We start from the raw sequence: 15740 nt of genomic DNA, 5'->3' as shown, positions 1-15740 counted from the left end.
GCTCTTCAAAGAATTAAACCCCAGTTGGTCAGAAATCCTGTGGTACCTGAATCTTTGACTGTTGCCAGTGATATACTGAGGCCTTCAACAGGAATCATCTCTGAATCCCTGAAGAGAAGTGAGTGCAGCAGGTTGGGAGACATTAGGTATGGCTTGCTGGTGATGGGTGGGAGACTGATCGAGTGCAAGGGAAGTGGGCTGGCTCTTACAGGTAGCCCTTTGCTACTCCTGGGTCTCTCAGTCAGAGAACCACATGCCTTTAGAAGAAAGAGGCTGCTGGAAAGTCCAAGAGGGTTTCACAGTTGCCATTCAGGTGACACTGGAAACCAGTGTGAGTCCATAAAAATCCATGATCCACAATTAATTTCTAGATGACTCAGGGGAAATGATCTTGAAGAGGTTTCAAAATGCCAGCAGGCAGTTTCCCTGCACAGCCCATTCCCACTGCTGAATTAATGGGAAGGTCCGTTTTCCGACAAGTGAGAATGGGATGCTTGGATTCCCTTGCAATTATGCATCCTACCCACTATATGGCTCATCCATCAAATCCCAGTTCAAGTCTATATCTAAGTGCTTTTTAAATCTGATGGATGTTTATCTGCTACCACCAACTTTCCAGGCAGTGTGCTCCAGATTCTCACCACCCTCTGAATTTAAGGTAAATAAATCAATTCCCTTTTCTTCTACTAACCACTTTAATTATATCCCTTCTGGTTAATGACTTCTTTTATAAGGGAAACTTTCACTCTGTCTTGGAACCTCATGGGACGGAATGTTATCAGTCTCTGAGTGATGTGGGCTATGATGAGATCAGTGGTAGAATTCGATGAGATAGGCAATAAATGCTGGCCCAGCCAGTGATGCCCACATCCCATTTGTGAACAAAAATAACTATTGTTTAGGGGATCCTGGCACAATAGTTCAAGGTCAATTTCCAGTACTAGTCTGGGCCTTATTCAAGACAGTCAGAGTCAGTATCCTCTGCTAATGAAGGATGTGGAGCCAACAGTTAGACACCAAACCACCTATCTTGACTCTTTCTGCTCGACTGTGGGTTCTTTTCCTCCTGGAATAAGTGTGGCAGTTATCACAGAAGATGAAAGTTGCACAGCTTTAATGCTGGTGCAGATGAGGAGGGTTTCTGACTGAGTGAGTAAGCCACACAGAGGACAGGCAGAGTTAGTGCGATCAGGAGTTGGGGTAGATGAGAGCAAGTGATGAAAGATACTGCATGCATTAGTGAAAGTGATAGAGCATGTGATTTGCTGGGAGATAAGTCCTGTAACAGAGGGAGAGTGAATGTGTGGTAGCAGAGAGAAAATGTTGGCTTTTACGCTGGCAGAATTATAGAATTTTATAGTAAAGAAGGAGGCCATTCAATCCTTAATGTCTGCAATGGATTCCAAAAGAGCTACCCAGCTGGTCCCATTCTCCAGCCCTCTCTCTGTAGCCTTCTAATTTCATCCTTTTCAAATATATATCGAGCCCTCTTTTGAAACCTCCTGTGGAATCCCTCTCCCCCACTCTCCCAGGCAGCACATTACAAATTCTATCAAGTCTGAGTAAAGAAGTTACTCCTCATCTCACTTGGGGCTGTCTTGCTGGCAATCTTGAGATTGTGACCCCAAGTTACTGATATACTAACTAATGGAAACAGAATAGTCATTTTTACCTTATCAAAAATGTTCATAATTTTGAACACCTCATTAAGGTCACCTCTAATCTTCTCTGGTCCAAGAAAAATAAGCCCAATTTATGTAAACTGTCTTTGTATCTAAAATCCCTCATTCCTGGTATCATTCTTATTAATCTCCAATGCATTCTCGCCAGGGCTTTAACATCCTTCCTTAAATAAGGTGCTCAGAACTGAACACCATACTCCAAATGAGTTCTGACCAATGATTTGTAGAGATGTAGCATCACTTTCTTGCTTTTGTACTTTATGCCTCTATTTATAAACCCAAGAATCCTATAAGCCTACTTAACAATTGTGTCAACTTGCCTGGCCACCTTCAAGTATCATTCATGTGAACCCTGAGGTCTCACTGCTCCTGTACTCCCATTAAATTTGTCCCATTGAACCTGTGTTGTATCTCTCGGTTTCTTCCACCAAAATGCATTACCTCACATTTCTCTGCATTGAAATTCATCTGCCTGGTGTCTGTCCATTTGGCCAACTTGTCAATGTCCCCCTAAAGTAGCTCAGTATCATCCTTACAATTCACTATTCTCACTAGCTTACTGTCATTTCCAAATTTAGAGACTTTGCCCTCAATACCCATCTCCAAATTTTTTATAAATCAGGAAAAGCAGCGGTTCCAACATCAATCCCTGAGCAACGGCTCTTTCAAATCGTCTCTAATCTGAGAAATGCCCAACTATCCCCACTCCCTGTTTTTGATCTTTCAACAAAGTTAGAATTAATGGTGCCAAGATCTCATCAATTGCAAACATTTCTGATTTCCTAACCAATCTACCATGTGATACCATATCAAATGCTTTTTATAAGTGCAAATATACAACTACCCTCATCTATTGCCTGTGTCACATCGTCAAAGAACTCAATTAAATTTGTCAGACATGGCCTGTCCTTGACAAAGCCATGTTGATTGTCTAGTTTGAGCTTATTTTTCTCTAAATGTATATTTATCTTATCCAGTATATACTCTCCATCAGTTTTCTCATTAGCAGACAGATCTGCAGCTTTCTGGGTTAACCTTTGACCCTTTATTGAACAATGGTGTCACACTTGCAATCCTCAAGTTACCTCGGACTGATCCTGTGTTCAGAGGAGCCACAAGAGCTTTATCAATGGCTCCGTGATTTGCTCCTTTATTACTCTTAGCAAGCTAGAATGTATCCCATCCAGCCTGGCTATTAATTTGCATGAAGGACTGCCAGCCTGTAGCACCTCTTCTATATTTATTACTATGCTGCTCAGTTGCTCAACACCCATCCTTTCAGTGAGGCAATTGGCATCATCTTCTCATTTGGTTAAGACAGAAACAAAGTATTGACTTAGTAATGCTGCCATGTCATTGTTTCATTGAGCAGCATTCCCTGCTTGCACAGTTGAGAAGAAAATCAATCCTCTTCTGACAGTGTTTGGCATTCCCCCAGACAGCTGAAACTTCTCTAACCTGAGTGGCAACCTCAGGCCAGGCAGGCATGATCTGGCGTAGTGGCTTTCACGGTTGATCCTGGGGGGAGAGGAAGTCCCATTAGTGCACCACTATGTCCAGCAGGTGCTCCAAGACCATGTCTCTAAAGTGGCAAGGCAGTTCCCCATGTCTGCTATTTCTGGGACAAATACCAGGAATAGTACAGGGCAGCTCCAGGCTAACAGTGCTTGTCTGGGTGCACAACAACTTTGGAATATGGTGTCAGCACCAGGATTCCAGTCAATTGCAGGATCTCTGGTGAGTGTCAAGTTTTTCTGGTAACAGTGTGTAGTAAGATTGGCCAGACATTGCATGTATGCTTGCTATAAGGGCTGAAATATAAATTAAATTTAAGATGCAGTAAAAGAATTCACTTGGCCTTACAGCATGAATAACAAGTCTAAACTCCAGGCAACTTGCATTTAGCCACATAATTCAATCCATAGTTTCATGTAGCTAACGTAAATCTCAGTCTCTTCTGTTCCAAACAAAACAGCCCAGCTTATCCCACCTTTCCTCAAGGGCAAAATTCTCTACTCTTGGTATTATCCATAGTCATTGAGTCATAGAATTCCACAGCTCAGGAAAAGGCCTTTTAGCCCATCAAACCTGTGTAGGTCAAAAACAAGCACACAATATCCCAATCCTTTTTTCTGGCTGTTGGCCCATAGCCTTTTATGCTTTGGCATCACAAGTGCACTTCTAAATACTTCTTAAATACAATGAGAGTTTCTGTCTCTATCACTATTATAGGCAATCAATTCCAGATTCTCAATGCCCTATGGGCAAAAAGGTTTTTCCTCACATCCTCCCTAACCTCCTGACCTTCACCCTAAAATTATGCCCATTGATCCTCCCACCAAGAGGAAATGTCTCTTCCTGTCTATCCTATCTATGTCCCTTGTAATTTTATATTTCTGAGCTATATCCCCCTCAGTCTCCTCTGGTCCAAGGAAAACAGCACCAGTCTATCCAATCTTTCTTAGAATCATAGAATTCCTACAGTATGGAAGCAGACCATTTGGCCCACCGAGTCCACACTGACCCTCCAAAGAGCATCCCATCCAGATCCACTCCATTCCTGTAATCCTGTATTTTCCATGGGTGATCCACCTAACCTGCACATCCCTGGACACTTTGGCCATTTTAATATGGCCAATCCACCTAACCTGCACGTCTTTGGACTGTGAGAGGAAACCAAAGCACACAGAGGAAACCTATGCAGTCAGGGGGAGAATGTGCAAACGCCACACAGACAGTTTCCTGAGGGTTAAATCGAACCTGGTTTCCTAGTGCCTTGAGACCACTATCTACTGAACCACTGTGCTCTCAAACCAAGGTAGCATTCTTGTAAATCTCCTTTGCACTCTCTCCAGTGCATTCAAATCCCTCCTATAATGTGGATTCCAAAAATGTACATAATTGTGACCATATTCTTCCTGTAATGTGATGAGCAGAACTGTATGCTCTATTTTAGCTATGGCTAAATTAGCATTTTAAACAGTTTCAGGATAGCTTCCAATCTCCGCCTCAGTTAATTTTATTTATTATCATTTTTGCAGAATGTGTGAACCCTTGACAATGCCTATTCCTAAATTACCTTGCACAAACGGTGGTGCATCACCTTATTGCACTATCAGCCAGAGTTTTGGAGGTGCACCCTTGGTGTGATGCTGGGCAGTCTATCTGATTTTAATCTTGCTGGATTTTTTCAGAACCATTTGGTACAACTGACTGGCTTGCTAGATCATTTGAGAGCATTGATATATTGCTATAGGTTTGAAGTCATGTGTAGGCCAGATTAGGTAAGAGCAACAAGTTTCTTTCCATAAAGGGCATCATGGCTTTATGACTATCTTCTAGTTTCATGACATCATTGCTGAATTAAAACTTTTTTTATTCCAGATTTCTCTCTTTATCTGCAATTAAATTTCCCAGCTGCTTAATAATATTTGAATTCATATCCCGGGATCAATAGACCATGCCCCTGAATTGCTAGTGCAGGACCATAACCACTGTGCTGTCATTCCCTAATAAAGAAAAATATCCTGTATATAGTTTTAATTACCTAGCCACCTGTCCTGCTAGCTTTGGGAATAAGATGATACGCACTCAAAGGTCCTGCTATACCTCTATATTAATCACTGTCCAACTATGATATTTCCTTGCCTTGTTTACCCTCCAAAAAAGGCATGGCCTTGCACTTCCACAGAACAAATTCTATTTACTAGTTTGCTCCTCACCTGACCAATCCATTTATATCTTACTGCAGCTTTGTTTTTCACTTTCAAACATAATACAAAGTTTTGTTTCATCTGTAAACTTCTTAATTGTGATTCCAATGTTTGTTTAAATCATCTACAGATACCACAAAAAGCAAGAACTTAGCACCGCACCCATTGGAAACAGCCTTCCTCTCTCTCAGCCAATTTTACTGGATCCAGCTGATCACTTTGCTTCAACTCTTACCTTTCTAACCAGTCTTCTGTAGAAGACATTGTCAAAGGCCTTGCTGAAAATTAATGAAATTATTCAACCATCCGACCCTCTTTGGCCTCCCCTTTATTACAGTTCAAAAGACTCAATCAGATTAATCAGAAACAAACTTCCCTTCATAAATCCATGTTAAATGACCGTACTTAATCTGTGACTTTCTGATTGCTGATTAACACTTGTCCCTCATATTTTTTCCCAATAATTTTCCCATGAATTGAGTTCAGATTGACTGGTTTATAATTACTCAATCTATGTTGTTCTCCATTTTTAAACAGTAGCTTGATGTTAGCAGTCCTCAGGTCCTCGAGAATCATCGTGGCACTATTGTGTCACAGGAAGTATTGTACTTTCATCTGCTCAGCTGGCCTCACTGTGCCCCACCCAATAAAGCCCCAACGTGAACAAGATTAAATGTTGTAAAGCTCAAATTTCATGCTTGTTGAAATAGTCATGTGCATCTGTCTGTAATAATGAGGCACAATCCAATTAACTTTAAATATCTGGCAGGTTTGAAAGTCAACATATAGCTTCTCTGTTTAATAAGTTCTGTGCCGTTTATTCAACAACTGCAATTCCTCTATCCATTACAGCATTGCTCATCTATAACACTTCTAATCATGTGATCATTTCATGAATTTGTCATTAATACAACTGAATATACAGTTCCTCTGAACAGTTGAACATTCTAGCCAGCTTATAAGGCTACAGTTTCTGGAGGAAGATGTCAAATTCACACTGATTTAAGAGCTCAGCCCACCAACATTCAAACCTGATGTAATTTCCAGCACCTAACTGTTGAAGGTGACTCAACATTACTCCTCCCAGTGAAAGTGTCAGTGCCTCTCATTGATACGTTTGGTAGGCCAGTTACTTCATTGGCATTCTTGTCATCAGAGGCAATCAGTGAAGTAAATGTACTGGCCTGTTGAGTTATGTATTGTGTAATGTGAAAGGATTAATTAATTGCCTCAGAGCTAAGGCATCTTTATGAAGCATCAATCATAATATGATTGGATATTACATCCAGTTTCCAAAGTAGAATATTGTGAGGAAGACCTATATTTTAAACCTAAATAAGGGCATCTATGTTCGACATGAAAGCTGAAGTGAACTGGCATACTTGACTTGTGGATAAATTAATAAAGACATAGTGTCAAACATTTAAGTGGATATTTCAGGATATTCGGATTAAGCATATTCCTAACACAAAGGAAAAATGAACAAGAGAGAGGATCCACCATCCACTGTTAACTAAAGAAATTAGGGAAAGCAGCATACTTAAGGAAAAAAAGGATATAACTGTGCAAAATATAAAGAATGGTGGAGAATGCCTAAAAGGTTAATCTGGAGGAAGGAATAAGAGATTGGATTTAGTTCAGACTGTAAAAACAAAGCAAGAAATTGTACAGATATTTTAAAAGGAATAGTGTCAATCAAGTGTCTGTTGGTCCTCTGATCTGTGAGGATAGGGAGTTACTGATAGATAATAAGGAAACAGCAGATGAAATTAACAGATATTTTGCTTCTGGCTTCACCACAAGTACAAATGAAACAAATAATATTCCAATGATAGCTATGAATCAGGCAGTGAAATGGAGAAGGAAGCTAGTGAAATGACAGTCATCATCAGGGAAATGATATGAAGAAATCTGGTAGAGCTATGGCCTGACAAGTCTTCAGGTGCTAGGGTCTTAAAAAAGCTTGCTAATGAGGTAGTACTTGTGATGATAATGTTCAAAAATTCCCAGAATTCAGGAAAGGCTCCATCTCACTGGAAAATAGCAAGTATAACACCTTTAGAAGGGAGGTAGAAAACTGAATAATATAGGCCAGTTAGCTTGACATCTGATATGTGGAAGGCAAAATTATAACTGGGCACTTTGAAAAACTCAAGGTAATCAGGAAGAGTCAGAATGATTTGTCAAAGGAAAATCCTATTTAACCTATTGTTGCAGTTACTTGAAGGAGTAGCATTTATTTTGGTTAAAGGGCGGTGTGCAGATGTACTAAAATTTCCAGTAAACGTATCAAAGATTATTGCAGAAAATAAAAGCCCCTGGTCTAGGGGATAATATATCAGCTTAACTAGATGGGGACAGTCTAGAAGGAGCTTTGACAGAGTTTTACACTGTATTTAACTCTGTGCTGGACCTGTCCTGGAAGTGTTTGATGGGGACACTTAAGATGACACTTCACTTTCAGTTTAGAAGAGGAAGTAGGAAATTGGCTGAATGACAAAAAACATGATACATATAAACCTTTGTTTGATTGGCAGGGCAATGTTGAGTAGAATCCTAGAAGCTATGCAGATTTAGTAAATGGTCAAAAATCTGGAAGATCGATTAATGTGTGGATGAATATGAGGATATGAAGTTATTCACTTTGGTAGGAAGAATAAAAAAGCAGAGTATTAATGAAATGGAGAATTACTGCAGCATTTCAAAATACAGAGGGATTTAGGTGTTTCACTGCATGATCCATAAAATTTAATATTCATGTACAGCACGGAAGCAAGAAGACTAATAGGGTGCTCATCTTTATTATAAGAGGAATTTTGAACATAAAACTAAGGATGTATGCTTCAGCTTTGCAGGGCTGTGGTGAGAGCACATTTCAAATAGTGTGTACTCTTTCCATCCCCATCCATTTATTTTGGGATGCAAGTTCATTGGTGATGGTTCAGAGAAGGTTTACTAGATTGAACCCTGGTATGAGTAGGCTTTCTTCTGAAGACAGTCAGGGCTTATTTTAACTGCAGTTTAGAAGACTGATGGGTGATTTGAATGGTTTTGCCAAGGTAGAGGTAGGGAGAATTTTTCCTCTTGTGGACCAGTTCAGAATTAGGGCACATTGTTTTAAAAGTAGGGATTTCCCCTTGCGGACAGCGATGAGGATGTTTTCCTCAGACGGTTATGCAACTTTGGAACTTTCTGCTTCAGAAAATGCTGGAAGTGGGGTCATTGAATTTTTTTTAAGACAAAGATTTGTGTTCGGCTATGAGATTAAGAGTTATCAGGAATAGATGAGAATGTGGAATTTAAAACACAAACAGATCAGTCACTATCTTATTGAATGGCAGAGGAGGTTCAAGGACCAAATGGACCAATTCTGCTCCTAGTTTTGCATATTTGTGATCCATTCATTGTTCAGAACCTTGGTATCTACAAGTCAGCTGCTTTCAGGCTTAAGTAATGTGCATTATTCTAATTTATAACGTATAAGTATTGTTATTTAAGCCACATGTACTAGATTCATATGCTGTAATTAATCCATGTTTGAATATATGCAAAAGTCTCATGATAGTTTCTGTCCACATGTAGACATAGGTTAACTTGAAACTAAATGTAGCATTGCCTCGATTCTAGGTCGCCAAGTTATCCTCCACCTGGATGTGGCAAAAGCAAATCAAAGTTGAAACCAGAGCAGGATGGAATTACCAAGTCTCAGAAACTGTTAAAGAGGAGTTGTTCAAATGCTATCAAGGTGGAAGATGGCTGTGACTCCAAACCCCACAAACCTCTTGGCCGTTCCTTCACCAGTGACCCCAGAGCTGAACAGGCTAATTCTACAAAGCCACATAAACTTTTAAGTCGGTCATGTTCTGCTACTATGAGGCTAGATGAAAATCTTCCTTTGAAGCCCCATAAGTTGCTGAGCAGGACATGTTCTGGAGATCCCAGATGTGAGCACAACAGTGCCCCAAAGCCTCATAAGCTGCTGAGCAAATCATGCTCCAGCACTTTGAAGACAGAGGACTCAGATGGACTGAAACACCACAAACTGCTGAGCAGATCCTACTCTAGCAATGCCAAAGTGGGTAAAACGGAGCTGTGTAAAGAACCCACTTCTGAGGGTAGAAGACTCTCACTTACCTCAGGTCTTATTGGCATATTAGCGCCTTCCTCTTCATCACAGCCTACAGTACGTATATCTCTAATTTTCACTTTTCTCTTTGTTTTCCTGAATGTGATTTTAAGGATGACATTTCATACATTTCAAAGATGAACTTGAAGGAAAAGTGGAGGAGCGCAAAGTGAGTTCATCTGATCTAAACATTTATATTCAGGATGAGTGCCACCGTGGTCTAGTTCAAAATTAACTTACAGTTTTGAAGTTAGAAACTACACATATTAAAATTGCAGTGGTTTTACACTGGATCTAGATCTGTGCTGCATACACAGGGAATATTCTCAACCTAAGCAGACCTATCTATAGCTTGAAAACATTATTATTGTTGATGTTCTCTGAATCATGTATCCCAAGAGTATGAAGCCAGTTCCTTCACTACCACAGAATATTCACAGTTGAACTTGGGAGGTCACAATTGAGCTGCTGTTTGGAATGTCGACTGACAGAAACTCTCAGCAAAAAGCCTGACCTTGGCCATTTCTTTTCAATAACAAGAATCTCTTCTATTGACATGTACACAGTATCATTCAGAGACTTGGGCAAATAGTAATTGAACTGCACAGAGTTAGAAACATTAAGGGTTGAATTATTTTAAATGGGAGGAGAACTTAAGAGGATAATTTTGAGTTCAGTTATAGGAGCTTCAGATAAAATCGAGAGGCACAGGAGAAAAGGACAATTGAAGTTAATGCTGTTGAGTATCATTTCTCAAGTTTTGTTGGAGCCCATGTTCCCTTCAATGGAATTGATGAAAAATACTGCTGCCTTGACCAATTATTCTTTTAGAACTTGACAAATGAGTGAGATAAAGGTCACATGTTTCAAACAGTCCCTTTAAGTGAAAAGCCAATAAAGAAACACTACGATAATGAGTCAAATTTGTCTGCAGCAGGGCATCTGACAGAATTCCCAGAGGGAGCCAGACTGGAAAAAATGGTAGCCAACCAGTTACTGGCACCATTAGAGAGCAATAATTCTCCTATTTTCTTGAAGTGGGGAAAGAGGGTGGTGGGGGAGCAGGGCATTGTGGGAGTGCAGATGAGTTTGGTACTTTCAGCATTCTGATTGTGGCCAGCAGTTAGAAATGGTTGTCACTGGTAGCTGTCTGGTAGCTCATTGCCACCAGTTCTTGTTGGACAGGCAATGTGAGCTCAGTGAGATTTGTAGTAAAATTGGACAAGAGTCTGTCGACTCGTGGTGCTGGATGGGATAGTGAGTTTCACACTGGGCAGTAGTGAGGTGCCTATTAAGGGAGATTAGAGCTTGTTAAACTGCCTTATTAACAGCTTAACTCGCCTCATTAATATTTCACTTCTAATATAAACAAACACGTCTTGGGGGCATGGACGGGGCAGACTGGAAACATATTTTCTCCTTGAGGAAAAGATCAATGACCAGGAGCATAGATTGAAGGTAAGGGACAGGGGTTTAGAGGAGACCTAAGGAAAATGTACTCTTTTCACTCAGAGAATGGTGGAAATAGGAACTGTTTACCTGTGAGGGGGATAGAGGCAGAAACCCTTGTAACATTTAAGAAGTATTTGGACATACCCCTGCATGACCAAGGAATGTAAAACAATGGGCCAAGTGCTTAAAAATGGGATTAGAACAGTTTCTTGGTCATTTTTGCCTACTGCAGACTTGATGGGTTGAAGGGCCTTTTTATGTGCTGTAGCCCTCTATAACTGTAAGCTAGAAGTTGACAAGTCTTGACATGGAAGCCATGTGGGTACCTGATGATTTCAGTTCACCACTGGCTGCAAGGAGCCTCAATGCTGCTCAGAATCAGGGCATGCTCCATGAGCACCAGCCAGGCACAGCCCTCTTCAGCACACATTGGCACCCAACATTTGTCAACCCCTTGTGATCTCCAATACACTTGCAGAATGATCAGGATGCATAGACTTGCATTGAAGGGTGCACTAGCAGGTAGAATTGAAAGTCTGCTGCAGGGACTATTTAACACAAAGACAGGTACCCAGGTCAGTGATTGGACCAGATTTAACTCAGGGCTCCTTACTTGCTCTCTTCATGCTCAGTCACTTAGCGCCCACTGCATGTATGTAGTATTCACGTCTTCCCTCAATTTGCCATTCCAATTAACAAGTGTGGCGCTAGAAAGACACAGGCAGCGTCCGATGAGCAGGATAGTCGATGTTTCGAGCATAATCTCTTCATCAGGAATCCAACTCGAAACGTTGACTCTCCTGCTCCTAAATGCTGCCTGACCGGCTATGCTTTTCTTGTACCACACTTTTCGATTCTGATCTCCAGCATCTGCAGTCCTCATTTTCTCCCAATTAGCACAATCACACAACCAGGAAGCTTGTCTTGCTGGTCAGTAGTCCTCAATCTAGGGGGCATACAGTTTGCTATTCAGTGGTGTACAATATCAATCTCAGACCTGTTCCATGTCACAGTAGTTCATACGGCAAACCCACTGCATATGCAGAAAACAACCAAATCTCAATGCTTTACAGAAATCAGCCTCAGCAAAGAACATTGAGGCACCCATCCATTAGAAGGTCACAGCCTCTGATACCAGTCCAAGGAAATAGCCCTGGTCAGGTCTCAGTCAAGGGTTCCACCTCTGCAGTTAAGGGAACAGGTCGTAGTCAGTCCTGAGGTTTCTTAAAGCACCGCATGGGGGAGATCGTGCTAATATGATCACTGAGAGTGTTGGTGAGAAGCAATCGAGGAGGATTCTGGGATAGCTTAGTGCAGCCACCATGACTGAGGAGAGGACTGCAGAGAATCTGGTGCTCAAGCGGAGGAAGATCATAGAATACCGTGAGAAGTGACCGAGGAGCATTCTGGGTGAAGTCAATGGTTTCGCCATGACTGTTAGTTTTGAGTAGCAGTCTTACCTTGACACTAGCCAGGAAGCAGAACAAGAGGGAGGGGACAGTGACCAGATCAGGGCAGGGCATTTTGGACCTAGTTTTGAATAACAATCCTACCTTGACCAATTACATGGCGAGAATCATGGGACATGCACTTCATGACATCACAAGTTGAAAATGAACATTTTGGACATAAGGGCTTCTAATTGGTATGCAGTGGTCAGGTGATTTTTTAAAAAATTAACGTTCAATTGCCATTGATTTTCATACCCATAATGTTTTAGAGTAGTGGGATTTAGGCTATTGGTACTACAATATTGCGGTCTAGAGTCGCACCAAGACTGCTGTTAACAGATTGATGTATTCAGTACTTTTTAGTGAGAATTTAATATTGCTGAATTAATTCAGTAGAAATTTATTTTGAATTAAATAGTTATGCAAGGGTCAAAATGGAAGGTCTAATGCAGGAGGGAAGTATACAGGAAATGGCATAAGAATTGGCATACAGAGGGATCTTCAGTTCCCTGAGACTGGCAACTCAAGTGAATTAGATGGATTAGGAGAAGACATGCGGCATGCTTGTCTTCATCAATCTGGGCTTAGAGTATAAAGGTTGGTAAGTCATGTTGCAGCTGTGTAGAACTAGAGTTAGGCCCCATTTGGAGTATTGTGCACAATTCTGGTTGCCACACTACCTGAAGGATGTGGAGGCTTTGGAGAGGGTACAAAAATGATTTACCAGGGTATTGCCTGGTATGGAAGGTAATAACTATGGGGAGAGAGTAGGCATACTTTGGTTTCGCTTGAATGTCAGGGGCTGAGGAGTGACTTGATAAAAGTTTACAATGTTATGAGAGGTGTGGACAGAATGGATAGTTTGAGTCTTTTCCCAAGGTATAAATGTCAATTATGAGGGGACATAGGTTTAGGATAAAAAGGGGAAATCTTAGGAGATGTGAGAAGCAATTGTTTTACGCAGAGGGTGATAAGTGTCTGGAACGTACTGCCAGGGGAGGTGGTAGAGGCGAATACAATAGCAACATTTAAGAGGCATCTTGACAGATACACGGATAGGCACAGAATTGAGAGATATGGACAGTGTCAAGGCAAAGTTTACAAGTTTACAAAGCCATCATTAGTCAGCAAAAGTTTTGTGAGCCGAAGGGCCTTTTCCTGTTTTTTGTTGTGGTTGGGCTATGTTCAGGCCTCAGTTAGGGATCTGGGCCTTTCTCTTCCAGGTCTGTCTGGTTACATCACTCATGGTCAGCACATCAGTTCCATCCACTAAAACTAAGGGGAAAGACATGTCTCAACATATTACATGGTGCAGCCTCTGTGGTTATGAAGTTAGGAGTCATTCTGGCACAGTTACATTCGGGGCGAAACAGTGTCAAACAGATATAAGGTGAAAACAGTGAAATACTTAGAAATGTGTCAAATTATACTGTACATTGTCACCCTGAATGAGTCTCTGTCATCATCTCCCTCCCATCACATCTTAGTCTACACCATGGTTCCATAGCGGGGATGAAGGGAATAGTGGAGTTCACCCAACCTCACATATTCCAGTCTGACCCAGCCTGTCCTAGACCAACCACTCCTGGCCTGGCCTGGCCTGGCCTGTCCCAGACAGACCTCTCCTGGACCGGCCTGTCCCAGACAGACCTCTCCCGGCCCAGCCTGTCCTAGACAGACCCCTCCTGGAATTACCTGTACCAGACAGACGCCTCCCAGCCCGGCCTGTCCCAGAAAGACTTCTCTCGGCCCGGCCTGTCCCAGACAGAACCCACCTGACCCGGCATGTCCCAGAAACACCTCTCTTGGACCGGCCTGTCCCAGGCTGACCCCTCCCAGCCTGGCCTAGCCTATACCAGACTGACCCCTCCCGGCCTGGCCTGTCCCAGACTGACCCCTCCCGGCCCGGCCTGTCCCAGACTGACCCCTCCTGGCCTGGCCTGTCCCAGGCTGACCCCTCCTGGCCTACCCTGTCCCTGACTGACCCCTCCCGGCTTGGCATGTCCCAAGCTGATCCCTCTCAGCCAGACTGAGAGATTGATTAGAGAAGAGAGGTGAGCACTTGATATTTAGAGTTCTATTCCATCACATTTGAGTTTGTTCCTGCCTGCCCAACTTCAAGTCTCAGTTAAAATCAAAAATTGGATGGGTTGATGGTATATTGGGTCAAGAAACAGATGTCTCAGATACTAACCCCTTCCCATCCAGCTTATATCCACCATTTTTTAATGTTAAAATTTCCCCCAAAGTCTCAAGACAATGCATGTGACCCTTGCTCTTTAAAGTGATCTGACCAGTCAATTGTCTTTCAAAAAGGCCCACCTCCATCTTCAGGAAAACACCAACAGATGGACAGTAAATACTCACCTTGCCAGTGACATCTGAAACCCTGAGAATTAATTGTACAAAATTTGCATCACTGGTTTATATTCAGCTGAATCTCTACTCCGCAGTTCTTATCTCATACTATTAATAAAATCATTTCAAACTGTCTTACTCAGTTTTCACATCGATCCTTATTGCCCTTAAAACATTTGCTCCTTGCAGTTACTTTACTGGAAAACCACTGGTCTATGCTTTGTCTCTGTCTATAGCAGAATCTTTTTTGGCTGGTCTCACAGATACTGTTGCGCAAAATGCTGTGCACACAGTCAGCACCACTACAAATTCTTGCTATCTCTGCAGGGAAACTCATTTGCTGCTGTGAGCAAAACGCTGACTGAGATTCGAAAGCATCAGCATTAGCAGCTGCTCTGTATTAGTTAGGACAGACTGGGCTCTAACATGGGAGCATGTAGAGTTCTCTCAAATGAGAAAGAAAACTAGATCTCTATTTTTGAAGTGTCTTTGCAATTGCTGCTGAGATGTTGGAATATTAGGTATTTTGTACTCCAGTTCAGTTTCATCACTGACATAGGATATTGCAAGGTTTAAAATGACCAAGAAGTTTTATATTTTCATAACCAACCTGTTCAACGATGTTAGGGAACACATCCAGAACAAGTGAGACTTGAATAGAGGTCTCTTGTCACAGAGGTCGGGACACCACTAATCCAACACTCCTTAACAGGCAATTTTATTCAAATGCTCATTTTTATAGAATCCTTGCCATTATCTCATTGCATGATTCTCCAGTATTGGCCTTGATTTGTCAATGGTGATGATGAAATGGAGGTGCCAGTGTTGGACTAGTGTGGATAAAGTTGAAAATCACACAACACCAGGTTATATTCCAACAGGTTTATTTGAAATTGCAAGCTTTCAGAGTTCTGCTTATTTATCAGGTAGCTAGTGATGACGATGGTGAACGAATTTG

At 41.6% G+C, this 15740-nt stretch overlaps 1 protein-coding gene across 1 annotated transcript in view; it reads left to right on the top strand.

The window, feature by feature from the left end:
* The window catches only part of parp8 (poly (ADP-ribose) polymerase family, member 8), a 410911-nt gene that overhangs the window by 262536 nt on the left and 132635 nt on the right, over positions 1-15740 (top strand). The window contains exon 12 of the mRNA XM_072571640.1: positions 9023-9578. Within this exon, the coding sequence (XP_072427741.1) occupies positions 9023-9578 (556 nt within the window). The remainder of the gene's footprint in view (positions 1-9022; positions 9579-15740) is intronic.

This window comes from Chiloscyllium punctatum, chromosome 1 (assembly GCF_047496795.1).
Source record: "Chiloscyllium punctatum isolate Juve2018m chromosome 1, sChiPun1.3, whole genome shotgun sequence".
Lineage (NCBI taxonomy): Eukaryota > Metazoa > Chordata > Chondrichthyes > Orectolobiformes > Hemiscylliidae > Chiloscyllium > Chiloscyllium punctatum.
This window is presented reverse-complemented; position numbering and strand designations above follow the sequence as displayed.